The sequence below is a fragment of the Coffea arabica genome, chromosome 9e, assembly GCF_036785885.1.
Source record: "Coffea arabica cultivar ET-39 chromosome 9e, Coffea Arabica ET-39 HiFi, whole genome shotgun sequence".
Classification (NCBI taxonomy): domain Eukaryota; kingdom Viridiplantae; phylum Streptophyta; class Magnoliopsida; order Gentianales; family Rubiaceae; genus Coffea; species Coffea arabica.
In genome coordinates, this window is record NC_092327.1 from 35711610 (window position 1) to 35731524 (window position 19915).

Below are 19915 nucleotides of genomic sequence, written 5' to 3' on the forward strand. Positions count from 1 at the left end.
ATATATTAATCTTTCCCCTAGTGGTATAGACTATGCTCACAGTTGCCTTCCCCCTGATGATTTCTAAACAGCAATCTTCCCTTTTTAGTGCATAAGTCGAGAAGTGATTTGAGTAGTATTTCAACCTATTCTACAGGTTTTTTCTTCAATTTTTTAGCACATATAGTGTCGACATTTTTGTCTACACTTCAAAAAAAGTTTATCAAAATGCTCCAAAAATTCCTGCAACAAAAGCATCGGTAGTCCACAAAGAAATCTATATCCGGAAAATAACTCCACCCTAACCTCAAAAGTGACATTATGCTAATCGAAGTTCACTATTTCAATCCTTTCTGGGGAGGATCAATGCACCAAGTCTCTTGATCTTCTTAGGAAACAGCCATCCTGTCCTTTCCTATGCTTAAAATATGTCATCCTTCCTAGAGTTTGTACATTTTGCAATGCCATATCTACAAAAGCAATTGCCTTCATAACCATATGGAATATTCTGACAAGAAGGAAACCTGTGACACAGTGGACACCACAAGATCAAATCTTATCTCATCTCCTTGTTAGTAAATTGCTCCACAGAAAAAGAGTTCAATGAACCAAATAAAAAATAAGTAGAATTCGTGCTCCTGCATATCGTTATACCTTAACAAAAGAGTCTCTCACACAACTCTTCCACCAAACTATGTTTGGGATATTTTCTGCAAACCCAAAACATGGATGTTTCTTTGCCATGTCAGTATATGCAAGCTTAAAGCCCTCATGAACTCGTTTGTAGTCAGGACATGGCAAACCAACAGCTTTAGCTGCCATGCAGTAGTAATCACCAAGCTCGCCCTTATATGCTATCAGTGTACCAGTAACATCAAGTGTGACACAGCGCAACTTTGCTAGCGTAGACATTGTATAGTGGACTGAATCACAGGTCTGTGCTTTCGTAATTCAGAGCTTTACTTCAGAAGTTTTGTATCTAATTTTATCAGAATTCAGCAGGATAATGAAGCTATCGTTTGAACTGCACATTAGCAGCTTCCTGGACACATAAAAAACCTGCATCAGACAGTAAGATTGAGCTATTTATTCAGTCAGCCCATATGAGATTCATTACATTTCACGTCCATTGACCTGTTGTTATATATATCTTAAAATTGTTTTATAAGTAAGTTCTTGCAAAATGTTTCACCAGAAACTTAGAATGATTGATCTCTAAGCAATTATTTTCATCAGTTTGTCAAGCGGGTAAACCAACACCTGGGAACTACAAACTAGAGCACCCAAATTGTCCTTTTCAAGAAGCTATATCCAATAACTTGAACCAGTGCTCAACGCTAGATACTGAGAATTCAGGCTTAAGGCACTATTGGAAGAAAAAGGCAGCAGGGGAGGCAAATATGTGCGAGTTACTCTGAAAACTAAGAACATGGAATCCTTGCAGACTTAGATAGGATCTAGGGATTTGTAAAAGTTTGGAACATCCATCAATTGAAAGTGCAGACTTAGATTGTTGTAGGCGTTTACCACTTTTAAAACTTTGTACGCCTAAACTTTTGCTCTACAGCTTCGCATTTGGGCTTTCCAAATTGTAGGTGGTATCGCTTAGATTGATACGCTTCTTGTTATTGCTTCTACATCAAAACAAACACCAAAAACCATTTACATCAACGCACCACGTTTCAGTAGATGACTTGAAATAAGAGCTAAATGACACGTATTTTACAACTTCATCTTATGATATTTTCTTGAGAATAAAATGAGAAACTAAAAAGGAAAGAGGAAAACCCAAAATTAAAGGAATTGAAAGGCTAAAAAAATTGTATTTTAGGAAAGTGATTTGAATATTTTTTTAATCATTTAAGGAGAAGATAGATCTCCGCAATTCCTCTTTTTTAATTTCAATCATTAAGGTAAAGATTTTTGTGGGAAAGAGGAAGAATTAAATAAAGAAGAAAGTGAAAAAGAAATAAAAGAAAGGAAAATAAGGTAAAGGAAAAATCAAAATAATGCAAGGGCAATTTTGTCCTAAAGGGAGTTAAGTGAGTAAAATTAAAGATTAGGGAGTAAACTGAAAAATGGGGTATTCTTTAGGGGGATAAAATGTGATTAACCCTAATATATATATTGTTAACGTACATAAGATTTAGAACAAATTACATGTTTTATCACTCTATCTCAATCTGCTTTTTGAGCGAATTCAAGTTCGACTTCAAGCATTCTATTTTTTATACGGTCAAGCTCAAGTTTCAAAATCAAGAGTTCATCGAGTTCATCAAGTTCAAACTCCGATAATACATGTTCAAGTTCAAATTCAACCTTTTGAAAGTTCACTCATATTTTTTTTATAGTGTATACACTGTTAACGTTTATACAATTTAGAATAAAATTACATGCTTTATCACTCTATCTCTATTTATTTTTTGAGCAAACTCAATCTCAATTTTAAGCATTCCATTTTTTTACGCGATCGAATTCAAGATTCGAAATCGAGAATTCGTCGAGGTCAAGTTCAAATTCGAACGCAAGTAATACACTCTGATCTCGAGCTCGAATACACTAGTCAGATGCGACCAAACCAACACGACTTTTGCTGCACGTAGGATTTATAGGGCGTTTGGGAGGAGAGATTTGACCAAAACAGAAAAGAAAATAATAGAGGAAATTAATTTTCTATTCGTTATGGAGATTTTTGATGTCAGAAAAGAAAGGAAATGTACCGATTTGATCAGATCCATTTTGAGGCTATAGCAGGAAAAGCCTTACGCCCATTTTGGGCTGATTGGACGGAAAGTGGAAAATTTTTCTCAAAATACCAATTATGTCCCTAAATGGTTATTGAACAAATTTTTAATGACATATATATTCAAAATCTTTCCAATCTCTTCTTTAAACTCCCAAATAACATCAAAATCTTTTCTTTTCTTTTCTCTTCTCATCCTTGTTAAGGTTTCTTTTCTTTTTTTTTTCTATCCTAAACTCCCAAACTAGCTATTAGAGTTCTTGTCATATTGCAGTCACGCGCCATAAGAGCGTCCCAATATCTGGCAGGCAATTGCACCGATAGTTTCATCGCCTAGATTTCTGATTTCCTTCCTCTGCCTGTTTTCTTCAAATCCACCGCAATTACTCCTAAGATTGTGGCACATTTGTCCAGATAATGAATTAGGATCGTGGTACGATGAACACTTTTAATTTTTTTTAATTCAAAATTATGTTTGACGCTGCTGTTGGTAGGGAATTAATTTCGTATTCAGAACATTTGAATTCAAGTTACCCTACTAACTAAAGCATCATTGACTGGCAAATTGGTGTAAATCATCTAGTATGTAAAACGGGGTGCAGGCATGTGTAGGGGTGTTATCAAGCCGAGTCGAGCTCGAGTAGTACCATACTCGAGCTCGAACTCGATCACAATCAATGCTACTTGAGCTCGAACGAATAAATAAATTTGGACTCGAGCTTGACTCGATAAAATAAAATTAAACTCGAGCTCGACTTGTTTGAACTCGAGTAAATATCAAGTCCGTTATACTCGAACTCGAGCTCGAGTTTTGAATTAAACCTATAAAAATTTTCTCAAAATATATAATATAAATATATTATGAATATAATATAAATATAATATTAAAACTCGATTAAACTCGTCGAGCACTCGAGTATTTATTTTTGAAACTCGAACTCGACTTGTTGAATGTAACGAGTAGCTCGAGTTTGGTTTGAGAACTCGAGCCAAACTTTTGACCAAGCCGCTCGCAAGCTATTCGCGAGCGGCTTGACTTGATTGCACTCCTACGCATGCATCTCGTTCGACGGTGATTTAGTTTTTGTCGATTTTCTTGACTTGGTTAGACTTTTCTTAGATAAGTTAACATAAGAGTAGAAATAGAAATAGTATAAAAATTGCTTATTGACGAAAAAAAAACTAGTATGCCAAATGACATGTTAGGGCTTTGTAAAGGAGTGAGCTGCATTATTCTGTTTGATATCCTTTGACACTATCGCTATTTTCCAAAGAGTAATGAAAAAATTGTTGCAACAGCTTTCTTACATGTCATATTACAACAGTGTTTGGATAGTAGTTTATTTGAGATAATTTTGTAAAAAAATACTGTAGCACTTTTTTTATATGATATATGTAAGATAAAAAAATGATTGAAAAATTTATTAATGATACAAGCAAATCAGTGTGCATAAATAAGATGTAAATAATGTGTAATCCAAACAAACTTAGCCAGGCTTGCAATTAACAACTTTAGATAGTGTGTACACAAAGTAAACGTGACAGATGACTTGCTATTATGTGCAAATGCAATATCACAATGTATAGCATGCATATATTTATTATTTAAAAAAAGCACATATTTTGGACTCGAGCAAAAAAAAAAAAAAAATTGACATGTTTATGTACTTTTGTAAACGAATTTCACAAGCCTAAACAAAATTGTACTAGATTAATTTCACAGTTTCAGCTTGTGCCCGCGGCCAACCTCTGCATATTATTGATCTACAATATGGTACATCGGAGCTAAATGGTTTGCTGGAAATTCTACCCCCAGTTGAGTTCTGTTGTGTTTATGGTTCCACTCTCCATCCAAACAATCTCGACAAGGTTTTCACTTCTTCCCTTTTCTCCACTATGTTTTGTAGCAATGATCACTTGAATACTCTTGTGCAACATTTCCAGGTTTCTTTCATTCACTTGTGTGTTTCTTTGTTTAATTTTGTTTGGTTGTGCAGAACTCGATGATAGATTGCATTATTGGTGTGTCTGATCCTGAGAAATGGCATTCTGAGGTATGCAGTTGGATTGCTTTGTGCTGCATCTTTATTTATATTGCTTTATGTCTCTCATGAACTCGGTGAACCATGCTGATTTTTTGTCTACTCCCTGTTTTAAATGAAGGACTTGAAGATGAATAGGAATCACTATGCTTCATGGTTGCTGCGCATCACTATGCTTCATGGTTGCTGCGCTTCGGTGGTGCAAGGCTGGTGCTACTCTTGCTTGATTTTTGACTAAGATTTACTTATTTAATTTGGTTTAAGTTGAATTATATAAATGATTTCGATCATATGATAATAGATTGCTGGCGTAGCTGATGATATTGGCGTTGGCGTGCACTTCAATCTATTTGTTTCGTTGAATGATAAGGTATCTACCATTTCAAATGAATGCGTATATTTTTCTTTTGTCCGTCGAAAACATAAAGAGTGTATGGTTTTGGTTGATGATATGAGCTGGCATGTGTCTCTTTCGTGTGCTTTTAGTGCGAGGAATTGAACACACCACAACTCTGTGAAGTTCAAGTGGTTGTTGACTTACATTTACATGGGTTCTATCAATGCCTTGCGGTATATCTTTCTTGTAATTTTACCTTTAACTGATTTTGGCAGATGTATAAGTATGGAGTTGTTAGAATGGATGACTTGATTAACGACATTTTGGGATGGCAGAGATTCTACCCTTGTGGCCGCTTGCAAAAACCTGTATGTTTTATTTCAAAGTGCTCCAATTTTCAATGAATTGCTTTTTCTGGTAGGACTTGGCTTGTGAAGTTTTCATGGAAATGTTTTCCGTTATACTTAAATTTAGAAAATGTCCATTTGCATTTCATCTTTAAATGCTTAATAAGTTGCACTGAAGCTTATATCACATTCGAATATATCATTTTGCTTGTAGGTAAATATAATCATGGATAGTTTGGATCTTGAAAATCTGAATCACATTAATCTGAGGGCTGCAACTTCTGCTGCTCTTCTCCTTTTGCCATCCAAGTTTACAGAGGTTTGCTGGTTTGTGATGTTTTATGTTTGATTCATAAACTTATCTTCTGTCTTCTAAAAATTGGCATGTTTTGCAGGAGGATCTATATGCCAAAATATGTAGCCTATCATATATGGGCGACTTAAGAATGCTCTTTGCTGAAGACAAAAATAAAGTAAGCTGATTGAAACTCTGGGAGATTTGCAGTAGATATGGCTTTTGGTAGCACAAGAAAAGCTCTATCTTCTCCTTCTACACGTCTTTTGTCACATGGAATTATCAACAGCTTACAGATCCTTTCTTTTCTTGTTGGTTTTATCATACAAGATGGACATGGCTTCTGTTTCTAGCACCTATTTTGACAAAGTTTAAACACATATCTTTCCTCGATTCTTAATCAGATCAATAGTTTTCTCCAATGTTTTATTTTGTGTGCTATATCACCAACTAGATACTAGTTTAAGAAACAGCAGACTTTGGCTCTCCTGATGGCATTAATTTGTGCACTTCTTACAATATTTTCCCCTTACAAGTAGGGCTGGATCCTGAAATCCTTGTTGGTGTTCTGAACGATCATTGGCAGCGTCCTTGGTATTTAGACCATGTAAGTCGAGTTATTAAGGGCTTCTGTGTAAGGTACCAATCATCGGAGTGGATCAAATATAGGGATTCTTATAAGCCAGTTGATACTTTATCTAGTTATAGCGTCAGCTGTCAAACTAATTTAAATTTTGTCTTCAAGTGATGTTCCTTTCTTAACGGTAGGACTGATTAGACTTGACAGGCTGGGGTCCACTTGTTCTTGTGGTTGAGTTGGAGGTCAGGTTTATGCCCGCCTCCATTCCTGAAATTCTCTAAGTTCTTGAAAAAGTGCCAGAGAACCATGCCTAAAGCTCCACCATCAAAGGTGTTATTCCCTGAAATAAATTTTTAGAAATGACTTTTATATGGCATAGCTGTAAGCTTGAGAAGATTTAGGGCGATGCTGGTTCTTTTGTTTATTTGAGTATCATCATTCTATTTAACAGAAATGCCAATCTGTCCACAGGTGAAAAAGATTGTCCAAGGGCAGTTCAGTTTGTTTCATAGAATGTATAACCCTTTCCTTGAAGAATATGCAGCCAAGGACTTGTTGAGACTTTCATCTTCTGGTGATGCTCAAGTAACTGTATCTCAGGTAGGTATGTCTAAATTTTTTAGCTAGCTACATGAATTTAACTCATTCTTCCAGTTCTTGTTATCTTTCAATTCAATTTTTTTTGTTAAACATTTAAACTCAACTCAATTTTCCCTCACCTATCATTTCTGTGATCAAGTTATGTCCTCTAGCTTGCCAAAAATATTGGCTTGGACAATCAGTAGTCGGGACCTCTTCACTGATTTACTTTGTAATTGAATGCTGTATGACTAGCATCATTGTGTTTTCTTTGAAAAGGTCAAATCTTATTGATGTTATCTGGCATGTAGTACACTTTTCTGTTTGTTCTTTGAAATGGAACGCTTTTTGTCATCTATGTTAAGCATTCAATTTATCAAGTTTCAAATGACTGTCGACTGTCAGCTGCTTCTCACTTGTCTGAGCTTCTAAGGGAAACTTCTGATTTCTCAGATTTTCTTTATTGAGGCTATATTAGGTTTCATGCGATTTAAAGCACTCTAAGTTGGTGTACTTTTCTCTAGAGTCTGTTTACAAGATTAGTTGCATCTGTATAGGATATTCTCTACTTGTGACCAGTGAAATTTGATACTACGTAGTCTGAAAGTGCATGTTTATAGTCAAACCTGGTCTCAGAAGATCTGATATTTATCATGTATTGTATTTGAAATTCAACTTTTGCACATATGTCATAGATCCAATGGTAATAGTGTATACACTATCAGTGTATATAAGATTTACTCTTTTTCTAATATATACTTTGAACTGTTAAAATAAGGATTGTGGGTCATCTGCTGCTTCAAAACTTGTCTCTTCTCTTCCACCACCAATCAGAAGTCAAATGGGGATAAAAGTTGGAGAGAAGAAAATACTGGATGAATTGGGTATGGACCTTCATTCATTCATTTGTTTAGTTGGTCTTGGTATGATGTTGCTTATTTTATGGATTAATGTGTCACATGCTCTACAAGTTGTTGACTTGGACCTCCACGTGGCCTTTTGTGTATACAACTAAGGTAATTGGCATTTGGTTTGTAGGTCGAGTTAAACAAGAAGTTGTAATTGGTTCAAAAGAAGAGGCTGCAAAGTGTATGCAGAAGCTTCTCAGGAACAAAGTTATGATTTCAAGTGCAAGGCAGGCTGTTGCTGGCCTATTGACAGTTGGTGTATTTGGCGGAGCTTAGTACGTTAGTAAAAAATTGCAGAAGGCCTGGAAATCTTAGATATAAAATCCATTCAGAGAACCAAGGAGTTGAAGGCATGGTTCGAAGTCTCGGCCGAGTCGTCACCGTCTCGGTCCCTACCGATACGATACCGTGACGAAACGATACCGAGATACTTGACTCGCCGAGAAATCGGCCGAGACGTCACCGCGACGGATTGACTCGGCCGAGTCACACCGAGTCGCTTCGAGTTATCCCGAGTCAAGACGAGAAATTGGCCGAATTACACCGTAATGGATTGACTCGGCCATTTCTTTTGCTATTTTTTATTATTTTTGTTTAGCATACTTTTTTTTTATATTATTAACAATTTTTAGAATATTAAATATTTTAAAATTTGCGTCTCACCGAGACCGTGACCGATATGCCGAGACCGATGTGAAACGTTCCGGGCCGCAACCGTGACCGCGACCACGACTTTGAACCATGGTTGAAGGGGCTCTACTATTTATGAAGACCTGCCCAGTCCATTTTTTATCCTCTAAGATGGTCAGGGAAGAAGAAGGAAAAGACAGAGAAAAAGAAGGTCCCTCCTGCACCAAAGTCAAAATCCATAAGGAGAGTGATACAAGAACATATTTCTCCTTTTGATGAGAGAGGTCCGAAGAACAATTTTGAGAGAATGATGGTCGGGAAGAATCAACCAAAGAAAAGAAAATGTGCTTTACGTGTATGTCTTTTGTAGACGCTGATGAAGCGACGGTAAATGTTGATTGTAGTGGGGCCCACGTGCACGTCGGCCTGGCCTGCAAGCTCGGCTCGAAGGAGGTTCTCGGCCCAGCAGGTCGGCTTGGGGGCCTAGAGGGCGCGGTCTCCCCAAGCCGATGGGCCGCGCGGGCTGCAGAGCCCAAGCACGCCTTAACTGAGTTATGGAGCCCTAGGGAGAGTTCTGCTCCCATAAGGACTCCCTGTTCTACTAGGAGACTACTATCTGTGACCCTATAAATACCACGCGTGGGAAAAACACAAGGTACGCTTCTCATAGTGTAAACCCTACTCTTCTACTTACGAATATATTCTGACTTGATCGTCGGAGTTGCTTCAGGGGACTTAGCCCCGCAGCTCATTCCCGTGCAGGTCGAACGCTTGACCAGCTCGCTGCCTAGGCACCCGGCCAGTTCGGACCTTCACTTCGGCAGTCGCATCAATTGGCGCCGTCTGTGGGAACACGTTACTTTTCTTCGCGAATCATGCCGAAAACTAGGTCGCAGAGAAACGCTGGCGGATCCAAGGGGACGGAGCGAAGCGGCCCCCAAAACTCCCCTCGGGATCCAACCCCTGAAGAAGGAGGAGTAGGGCCCTCACGAATCCCGCCCGAACAGTTGGTTCAGACGGTGGCGGAAAACCTACCCACCTTTGAGGCGATCATGAACTACCTCAAAGGGCAGACGGGAGGTCAATCGGACAAGGAGCCAAAGGTCCAGGGAGCCGACCTGTCGGAGTCCCGAACTGGGAGTCCCAAGCACGGGGCCAAGCGGGCGCACCGGGAACTCACGCGTGAACAGGTCGAGGTCATAGAACCCTCTCACAAGAACTCCCGAACTGAACACCCGGAGCCCGTCCGGAGGCTTTTCCCCCGGAAGGAGCGACAACAGGTGCAGGACGAGCTGGACCTACTACTGGACCCTGAGGCGGACAGGTACATTGCTTCCCCCTTTGCGCTCGATATTGAGGACTACCAACTACCCGCGAAGTTCAAAATCCCAAACATGAAATCTTATGACGCAACTACGGATCCGGAAGACCACCTGTTAGTGTTCATGACGCAGATGCGCTTACAAACGGCCGCAGATGCGGTCAGGTGCAAGACTTTCCCGATGTTCCTGGAAGGAAGAGCCCGGCAGTGGTTCCAGGGACTTCCTCCCAGGTCGATCAGGTCTTTTACCCAGCTCGCACGACTGTTCTCAGCACAGTTCGTTTCTTCGCGAGCCTTCTCTAAGAGCACCGCTCACCTCCTGACCATCCAGCAAAGGACTGAGGAATCACTGCGCGAATACATGGTGCGGTTCAATAACGAATCCCTCCAGGTCCGCGACCGAGACGACAAGGTGGTGATGGCTGCCTTCATTAACGGGCTGCGGAAGCAGAAGCTATACACTGAGCTCGTGGAGAGACCGCCCAAGTCAGTTCGGGAGATGCTGGACCGAGCTCACGAGAAGGCCAATGCTGAGGAAGCCAATCGCTTGAAAAGCGCGCAGGAGAGGCAAAGGGACGACAAACGCCGAAGGATCACCGACCAGGGAGACGTGCGACGTGACCAGGGGCGAAAGAATACCTATAACCCTCCGCCGAGAAGCCGGCCCCTGGGGGGAGATAAGCCTTGGACTTCCCTCACGGCCCCCAGAGCTCGGGTCCTTGCAGTGATGGAGCAGGAGGGGCTTTCCCGACCTCCCCGACCCTTGGCCGGGGACAAAGGTAGACGGGATCAGGACCTCTACTGTGCATACCACCGAGATGTGGGGCACGATACCGAGGACTGCCGCCACCTTAAGAAGGAAATCGAAAAGCTGATACGAAGAGGTCATCTCGGGCAGTTCGTCCGTGACGGGCGAGCAGATCAGAAGCCAGGGGGATTCAAGCGAGATCGGACGACCAGCTCGCACGACCGACCTCGAGGTCCACGTGATCGGACTCCGGAGCGGGGGGACCAGAACCTAGCCGGGGTAATCAACACCATTGCAGGGGGACTTGCGGGGGGAGATAGCCATACGGTTCGGCGGAACAACCGGCCTCTCCCCCGCGGGGAGCGCTCGAACAAACGTTTAAAGATGTACGAGGAGATCATCTATGGGCCAGAGGACGCGGTACCCTTAGCCTCTAACAACCATGAGGCAATTGTGATAGAAGTCATCACGTGCAACTACAAAGTAAAGAAGGTATACATCGACAATGGGAGCGCCATCGATGTGCTGTACTACAAAACTTTCAAAGAGTTGCAGTTGGAGGATAAGCAGCTCATTCCGGTTTGAACTCCTCTGATAGGATTTGCAGGTCCGCCCGTAAGACCAGAGGGAATGATAACTCTCAGGGTCACTGTGGGGGAATCGCCGAAGTGCCGAACTATCCCGGTGAATTTTGCAGTGGTAAAGGAGCCGTCCTCCTACAACATGATACTAGAACGTCCAACATTAAACGCACTTCGAGCTGTCTGCTCGACCTTGCACCTCAGCATGAAGTTTCCAACGCCTGAGGGGGTGGCCGAGGTGCTAGGAGACCCGGAGGTAGCACGAGCCTGCTATATCGCAACCCTCAAGGGTAAGGAGAAGCTGGTGGCGCAGACAGTCCTTCTGGAGCCCTGGGAGCCTACTGAGAAGGAGGAGAGGTTGGAGACGGACGAGAATCTGGTTGAATTGGCTATCTGCCCCGAGCGGCCTGATCGTGTGGTTAGGGCGGGATCTGGACTAAACGGGCTGACGAGGAGAGCCCTGGAGTCTCTCCTGGAGGAGTACGCCGAGATCTTTGCTTGGAGTGCTGATGACATGCCGGGAGTTCCTCCTGAACTGGCAGTTCACAAGTTGCATGTGGATCCGAGCATCCTGCCAGTGAAGCAGAAGAAGAGAAACTTTGCACCTGAACGCAACGAGGTTGTCAAAGAAGAGGTAGGCAAACTGTTGGACGCCAGAATTGTGAAAGAGATCTACTATCCGACCTGACTGGCCAACCCGGTGCTGGTCAAAAAGGAGGACAAGGCTTGGCGAATGTGCGTGGACTTCACCGACCTGAATAAATCTTGTCCGAAGGATTGTTATCCCCTCCCTCGCATCGACCAGCTGGTAGACTCGACTGCTGGATGCGAGATCTTCTGTTTCCTGGATGCCTTCAAAGGGTATCATCAGATAGCCCTGGATGAGGAGAATCAGGAGAAGACTGCCTTCATCACCGAGTACGGCACGTACTGTTATACTACCATGCCCTTTGGGTTAAAGAATGCTGGCGCGACCTATCAGCGCCTGGTCAACAAGATGTTCAGAAGCCAGATCGGCCGAAACATTGAGGTATATGTGGATGACATGCTGGTGAAGAGCCGGACTCAGGAGCAGTTCATCTGCGACCTTCGGGAGATCTTTGGCGTACTAAGGAGCTCGCGGATGCGGCTAAACCCCAAGAAGTGCACTTTCGGGGTTAGGTTGGGCAAGTTCCTTGGGTACATGATATCTAAGGACGGAGTAAGAGCTAATCCCGACAAGGTAAAGGCTATCATGGATATGGCTCCTCCCCGAAGCATAAAAGAGGTCCAACGGCTGGCGGGCAGGATGGCGGCCCTAAACAGGTTCTTGTCCAAATCTGCAGTTCGGGGTTCCCCTTTCTTCAAAGCTTTGCGAAGAGGGCCTCAGTTTGAATGGACCCCCGAGTGTCAGCAAGCGTTTGACGAACTAAAAGCCCACATCGCTCAGTTGCCATCCTTGACCTCTCCCGCGCAAGGAGAAGCCTTATTCATCTATCTGGCGGTAGGGGAGGAGGCAGTCAGTGCGGTTCTAGTTCGGGAAGAGGGCAAAATCCAGAAGCCCGTATACTATGTCAGCCGGGCTCTGCAGGGCGCGGCGCCAAGGTACACCTCGATTGAGCGGTATGTTCTGGCATTAGTTCACGCGGCCCGAAAGCTCAGGTCGTATTTCCAAGCTCATCCCGTGATAGTGATGACCGACCAGCCTCTCAAGCAAATTCTTTCGAAACCCGATGCCTCGGGAAGAATGGTGAGGTGGGCTGTGGAGCTGTCCGAGTACGATCTCAGCTACCAACCCCGCACGGCCATTAAAGCCCAAGCATTAGCAGATTTCATAGCCGAAGGAATTTCCTTTGGGCAACAGGAATCGCAGGCCGAGCAGTCCAGAGACGTAGCTAAGGCCGAGCAGGCCGGAGAGGCTGCCGAAGTCGCGCAGGCCACCAGGTTCGAGCTGACCCAAGACGCAGCTGAGGCCAGGCAGGCCGGAGAAGCTGCCGAGGTCACCAAGTTCGCTAAGACTTCCAAGGCCGAACAGACCATAGACGCAGCCGAGGCCGAGCAGGCCAGGGAACCTGCCGAGGTCATACAGGCCACAACGGAAGCCACGGACGATCTGAACGGAAACGCAGCGGAGGCCGAGTAGGTCAGAAAAGCTGTGAAATACGAGCAGGCCGCGGGAAAGGTAGGTCAGTCCATTCCGACCTGGACGCTGTTCGTGGACGGGTCGTCAAGCCAGGAAGGATGCGGAGCAGGACTTCTCTTGACCAGCCCCATGGGGGATGAATTGGCCTACGCCCTAAGGTTTGATTTCAGGGCCTCCAACAACGAGTCCGAATACGAGGCCCTGGTCGCGGGGATGGTGATAGCTCGAAAGTTGGGGGCCGAATCAATAGAAGTCTACAGCGATTCGCAGCTGATAGTAAATCAGGTAGGGGGAAGTTATGAAGTCAAGGAGGAGCCACTAAGAAGGTACGTCGCAAAAGTGCATGAGCTGAGAGCTCAGTTCAAATTGTTCACGCTCAAGCAGGTCCCGCGAAGCCAGAATAAGAGGGCAGACGCACTGTCCAAGCTCGCCTCCACCTCAGTGGGCACATTGAACAAAAAGGTCTTGGTGGAGGTCGTCAGGAATCGGGCATATGATCAGGTAGATGCGGCCGTTATTCAAGTAGTGAGCTCCTGGATGGATCCCCTCGTGCGATACCTGGCCAATGGAGAACTCCCCTCAAGTCGGGTGGAAGCACGACGGATCCTTCTCAAGTCGCGGGGATACGAGCTCTCGAATGGGGTACTTTACAAAAAATCATACCTGCGTCCATGGTTGAGGTGCGTAACTCCGGAGGAATGAGACTATATCCTGCGTGAGCTGCATGAGGGTATCTGCGGGAATCATGTCGGACCAAGAGTTTTGGCCAAAAAAGGAATGTTGTCTGGATATTACTGGCCCACTATCTTCTTGGACTCAGCCGAACTGGTAGCTCGGTGCAAACCCTGCCAGCTGCACGCTCCGATCCACCACGCCCCAACTCAGGAGATGGTGCCTCTTCAGAGCCCTTGGCCTTTCTTCCAATGGGGGATAGACTTGCTGGGTCCGTTCCCTCGAGCTCCTGGAGGCTATGAGCACGTAGTGGTGGCGGTGGATTATTTCACCAAGTGGGTGGAGGCCGAGCCCCTCACCACCATTAGCAGCAGGTCGGTTCAGAAATTTCTCTGGAGAAACATCGTTTGTCGATTTGGTATACCTCGGGTCCTAGTCTCAGACAATGGGCGACAGTTCGCGGACAGTTCTCTCCAAGGTTGGTGCACGGAGCTCGGAATCCGGCAGCACTTCACCTCGGTGGGTCATCCCCAAGCCAACGGGCAGGTCGAAAACGTTAACAGGACTATCCTGCATGGTTTGAAGACGCGGATGGAGTCCGCTCGAGCTGGGTGGCTGGACGAGCTGTCCACCATACTATGGGCCTACCGAACCACTCCCCGAACTGCCACTCAGGAGACTCCTTTCGTTCTGACCTATGGAGCAGAGGCTGTGATTCCTGCAGAGATAGGTGTTCCTTCGAACAGGGTGCAGAACTTCATAGCTCAGGACAATGAAGATGAGCTGCGTCTTAACCTGTATTTGCTGGAAGGAAGGAGAGAAGAGGCGGCTATACGCATGGCTAAGTATAAAGGACAGGTTGCGCGACATTACAATGCTAGGGTGAGGCCTCTATCCTTCAAACCAGGGGACCTGGTCCTAAGGAAGAACAGCGTAAGTCGGTTTCGGGGCATGGGCAAGCTGGATCCAAATTGGGAAGGACCCTATGTGGTGAAAGAAGCGGACCGAGCTGGATACTGCAAGTTAACTCACCTAAGCGGAGAAGAGGTCCCGCGTACTTGGCACAATTCCAACTTAACTTCGCGCATGACAGTTCGTTTCAAGGTCAAGACTTTGATTAATGTTAATGTATTTGGCTAGTAAGTTATTTCAGCTTATAGAATAGCTCGTTTAGGTCGGCATAGGGCCGAACTGATATGTCTTATTGTGAGAAACTTTGCGAATGCGATTAAGTATAAAGCAAGAGGAAGGCTTTTCATTTCATTCAATAAAAACTGTACAAGGAAGAACAGAGCTCATACAAAACGAACTGCCTACTGACAGTTCGGGTCCTATCCTAAGCCTTACTCTAGTTCTCCCTCTCCTCCTCCTGCTCGGATTCGGGGGTGGTCACTGGCAGCAGGGGGTCAGCGACCAGGTCGGTCAATTTCCGTCCATGAGTGTAACCCTCTACCAAGCGGTCGAGCTGCTCCACGGCCAGGGGATTGTAGCTGGAAAAGTTTTCCAGGTCGAACCCGGGCAGACCTAGCCCTTGCACTTCCTTCAGGGCTTGGGAATACCCATGTTGCAGAACGGGGGTGTTTAAGATAGCCAGATCGCCCCTGAAGTCATCCGACCTGAGGAAGGCCCGCACGCCCTCCTGGCCTCCCTCAGCCCTGGCCGCTTCCGCCTGAGCCGCCAGCTCGGCTGCCTTCTGCTGCTCCTCTTTCAGCTGGGAGGTCAGCTCAGAATTTTTCTTCAGCTCTAGCTCGAAGTTTGTATGGACCTGCGCGAGTTGCTTCTTCAGGCCTTCAGCTTCGGCCACAGCTGCTTCGTTCTGGCTGAGCAGTTTCTCGTTGGCCGCCTTTGTTTCATTCAGCAGGGGGAGCAGGCTTTCGTAGCGCTTGGCCAGTTCGGACCCAACCAGGTTCACCTGAGCCGTTCCCGTGTAGAAGTAGTTGAGGAGGTCGGATGACTCCATGGCCTTGGTCAAATTGTAGTCCCGTGGGAGGATGGCCCCGTGAGCGAGCTCCCGCGCCACCTGGGGGAACTGAGCCCGGTCATTTATGGATAGCTTCCACTGGGGGCAGAAGTGCATGGGGTGCTGGTGCGTCGTCAACCGAGTCTGGGGGTCGAAGAGCAGGGAGCTCTGACGTTGCCACAGGTTAGGGGGAGCTTCAGCTCGGGCTTGCTCTTCGGCGGTGTTCACACCGTAGTGGCCACCTTGGGCAGGCTCAGGTGTTGACCTCTCCTCCCGAGCTGGGGACGAGGGCGTCTCCACCCTGGCTCTCTTAGCAGTTGTCTTCTTTTTCTTTTTCTTCCCAGCCTCAACCGCCTTGGAGGATTGGGCGGGAGCTGGCTGAGGTATGGGAGCTGGCACCGAGCTGGCTGGGATGGCCGATGGACTCTGAGTGGTAGCGCCCGGGTTGGTAGTACCACCGATGGACAGAAGTGAGGAAAACCGCTTCACTGCACAAACAGAAGTCCAGGAGGTCAGCAGATGCCCATGTATACAAAAAAAAAGAGGAAAAGACGGAAGGGCAGGATAGTTACAGGTGTCCAGCTCGCCCGGGGTGAGTGGCCTGTCCTCTGGCGAGGGATCCGAGGAGCTAGCTCGGATCAACCCCGCCGCCCAAAGCTGGTCATTGCTGAACTCTTTCACGTCCAGCTTCGCGTCCGAGCTGAGTAGGCGGCTAAGCTCGGACACGGGGAGCGGGGATTGAAGGGGATCTGAGACTTGAGTCTCTACTCTCCAAATAAGGGGAGGAAAACCTAGGTTCTTCATGAAAAAGGACTGGGGCTTCCAGTCCTTGATAGAGGAAGGTGCCCCCGTGAACAGCTCGCGGGTGGGGGTCTTTGCTCCACTTCGGCGGGCAAAGTAGAACCACCCTGGCACCTTCCCGCTGACCTTCATCTGGAAGAAGGCACGGAACAGGTCGAGAGAAAAGGGAATTTCGAGTGTTCGGCAAAGGATGAAGAAGCCTATGATAGAGCGAACAGCGTTGGGAATGACCTGGGTTATGCGAATACCCCAGAAGGTAAGAATAAAGAAGAGGAAGTTGGGGATGGGCAGACGGAGGCCAGCCATCAGCTGGTCCCTGTAGATCGCCACGAAACCAGTGGGAGGTCGGCTGGCAACCTCCCTTGGACGCGCGGCCCTGGGCTCGAATTGGGCTGGGATTTCATATTTTTCCGCCAGCTCGTCAACATCTTTTTGCTCCAGGGCTGGGGGAATAGTGTCGACCTCTCCGAAGTCGCCACTTGGCCCCCTCGAGGTCCCCGCTGCCATCTGATCCGGAGCTGCCTGTTCAGCTGCTCCGACTAGAGGTTGGGCAGGTCGCTCGGCTGGGCTCATTACTCTAACAGGGGACAGGTTAGGAGAGGCTATTGGTCTCGGTCCAAATGAAATAGAAGGAGAAGAGCTAAAGGAATCTGAAGAGCTGCTATCTAAGAGTATGGGGCTAGCTGCTCTATGCCTATGGGCTGAACTGGTGACGTCAGAACTATCAGAACTGTAAGAAGACATAAAAAGGAAAGGGGGACTTACTGGTGAAAGGATGATCTAAGGAATGCGCGGGCTGACTCTGGGCTCCTAAGGCGGGGCGACCCGACGTGTTCTCGAAGAGAAAAGGATGAGGCAGCGAGCTAGGGATTGAAGGAGCGAACTGAGGAAATGAGAGAAGGAGAGTGAAAATGACGCTTGGAGGATCCTATTTATAGGCAACGACAGCGCGGGAAAGCGAAGAGGCGCGCATTTATTCGAACAGTTTATGGGGAACCGTTCCTAACCGCCATAATTAGCCGAGGTGACGGTTGAGGTGACAGGCGCGAACTGACGCGACGGTTGCTTGCGCCACTCTCTGACGGGGGGCCCCACAATGAGCTGACACGATCTCCTGGAATTCGGCCTAGATTCACGCGCACGATCGATGACTCTAGATTTGAGGGGGGGCTAGTCTAGTGGGGCCCACGTGCACGTCGGCCTGGCCTGCAAGCTCGGCTCGAAGGAGGTTCTCGGCCCAGCAGGTCGGCTTGGGGGCCCAGAGGGCGCGGTCTCCCCAAGCCGATGGGCCGCGCGGGCTGCAGAGCCCAAGCACGCCTTAACTGAGTTATGGAGCCCTAGGGAGAGTTCTGCTCCCATAAGGACTCCCTGTTCTACTAGGAGACTACTATCTGTGACCCTATAAATACCACGCGTGGGAAAAACACAAGGTACGCTTCTCATAGCGTAAACCCTACTCTTCTACTTACGAATATATTCTGACTTGATCGTCGGAGTTGCTTCAGGGGACTTAGCCCCGCAGCTCATTCCCGTGCAGGTCGAACGCTTGACCAGCTCGCTGCCTAGGCACCCGGCCAGTTCGGACCTTCACTTCGGCAGTCGCATCATTGATCAAACATCAAGTTTTCATCTGTGAACAGCGAACATGTTATGCCTACGAAAATTGCTATTAGAACATGGATTCTGTACAACAGGAATTTCATTGTTAGATATGTTAACAAACCAACCCCCCAACACCGCCCTTCCTCTTATATTTTTGTGGGGAGGCACGGTGGGGGGATGTGGTGGAGGGTATAAAACTGTCACTTGTAGATGTATATTTATTGCACAACTGCCTGACCATAATTTTATGCTTCTCTTTCAAGCCATAGGGGAATTCTAACTCCCACTTGACATGATGAAGAAGCTTTGTGGCAAATCTTGCCGATGAGTGCCCAACATTTTGTATTCCTGCCTGTGAACAAAGGCAAAAAATAGCTCGAGAAGGAATCCTTCAATCTCAAGATATCAGTTAATTATCTCTTGACAATCAGAACATCTGCAAATAGAAGTCCAGTTTCTCTCAATTGCAAAAGCCATTTCAGAGCTGGTTGTCATTGCTTCTATAATCGTAGCTTCTGTACGAAAAGATTTACTGCAATTGTCACTGTACTTGCTGCTGTGGTGGCAACAGACTACTTTTGTTACTCTACTAAGCTAATTTTTACCAAAGTTTATAAAGTCGGAATCCTGCATCTGCACCGAATAGTTTTGCAGGATCGGATTGTAGAATAATACACGATCCTACCCAGGAAAAAAAAAATGCAGAGATGCAACATTAGCATGGGGAGAAGAACACATTTACACCATTATCCTCTTTTTCATTGGAAAATATTTCAAGTCAATGAATGAAATTCTCACCATGATCCTCTCTTTTAAATGATCACCATTCTAACTGAAATTCTATCCGTTCTTGTTTGTATTCACAGAAAACGTTACATTTTTTTCCCCTAGATTATTTTGTGTCAGCTACTACTCTTCCATTAATTATCTCAAGTCATCCTAATTTTTCGTGGTTACTCACTTCTGATTTTTCTTTTCTTGCCACTTCAAACGTATTTTAGAATACCCTTATCAATAACTGTGCTTGGGAATGCTGAGAAAATTTAAAAGAAAATCTGTAAGAAAAATGAAATAAGGGAGATAATAAATAATAATAATAATAACAACAGTAATAATAATAATAGAAAACTATCCAATAAACATATTTTTTTGGGTAAACAACAAAAAAGTCCCATATAGTGTAGCTATCTTATAGAAAAACCGCTTTGGTACCTCATGGTTCGAAATAATTTAAAACATTGACAGAAATTGTTAAAAAAACTGTTTTGAGTGAAATGAGAGAAATGCCCTGACAATATAAGTAAAAAATAGCCTAAAACAAACTATTTTTTATTCATTAGTTTCATTCACAAATGATATAAGCAAAAAATGTCGATTTCTACAAGTTTGGAGCAAATTTGAAGAAAAATCATGGTTGTTTTATTAAGGCATGAGGAGCAAAATAGGTTTTTTAGGTCAAAATTTACCTTACAAAGCTATTTTTGGAAGAACCAACCTCGTGCATTTCCAATGCGTTTACATCAAACGCTTCAAATTTAACGATTTTCGATGATTTTTTCAGTTTATTTCAAATCATGGGGTACCGATATGTATGATTTGAAACTAAAGGAGGTTTTTCTGTAAAATAACTATACTACAATTTTTTTTCCTACTTTGCTCTGCCTCTGC

General features: G+C 45.2%; 2 protein-coding genes and 1 long non-coding RNA gene across 3 annotated transcripts; all 3 read left to right on the plus strand.

Moving 5' to 3' along the window:
* The first annotated feature begins 608 nt into the window (after nucleotides 1–608).
* Nucleotides 609–1593, plus strand: LOC140014788 (uncharacterized). The gene is made up of 2 exons (XR_011821465.1): nucleotides 609–1050; nucleotides 1216–1593. It is a non-coding gene; the product is annotated as an uncharacterized lncRNA (long non-coding RNA).
* A 3343-nt stretch (nucleotides 1594–4936) lies between these two features.
* LOC113710690 (uncharacterized) lies at nucleotides 4937–8086 on the plus strand. The gene is made up of 8 exons (XM_072065509.1): nucleotides 4937–4974; nucleotides 5066–5134; nucleotides 5377–5469; nucleotides 5663–5767; nucleotides 5844–5921; nucleotides 6795–6923; nucleotides 7681–7786; nucleotides 7941–8086. Exons 3-8 carry the CDS (start codon nucleotides 5377–5379, stop codon nucleotides 8084–8086), a joined length of 657 nt encoding a protein of 218 aa, XP_071921610.1. The 5' UTR covers nucleotides 4937–4974; nucleotides 5066–5134.
* Nucleotides 8087–13341: 5255 nt separating this feature from the next.
* Nucleotides 13342–13914, plus strand: LOC140014702 (uncharacterized). Its single transcript, XM_072065799.1, has one exon. The coding sequence runs from the start codon at nucleotides 13342–13344 to the stop codon at nucleotides 13912–13914; it is 573 nt and encodes a 190-aa protein (XP_071921900.1).
* Nucleotides 13915–19915: the final 6001 nt, after the last annotated feature.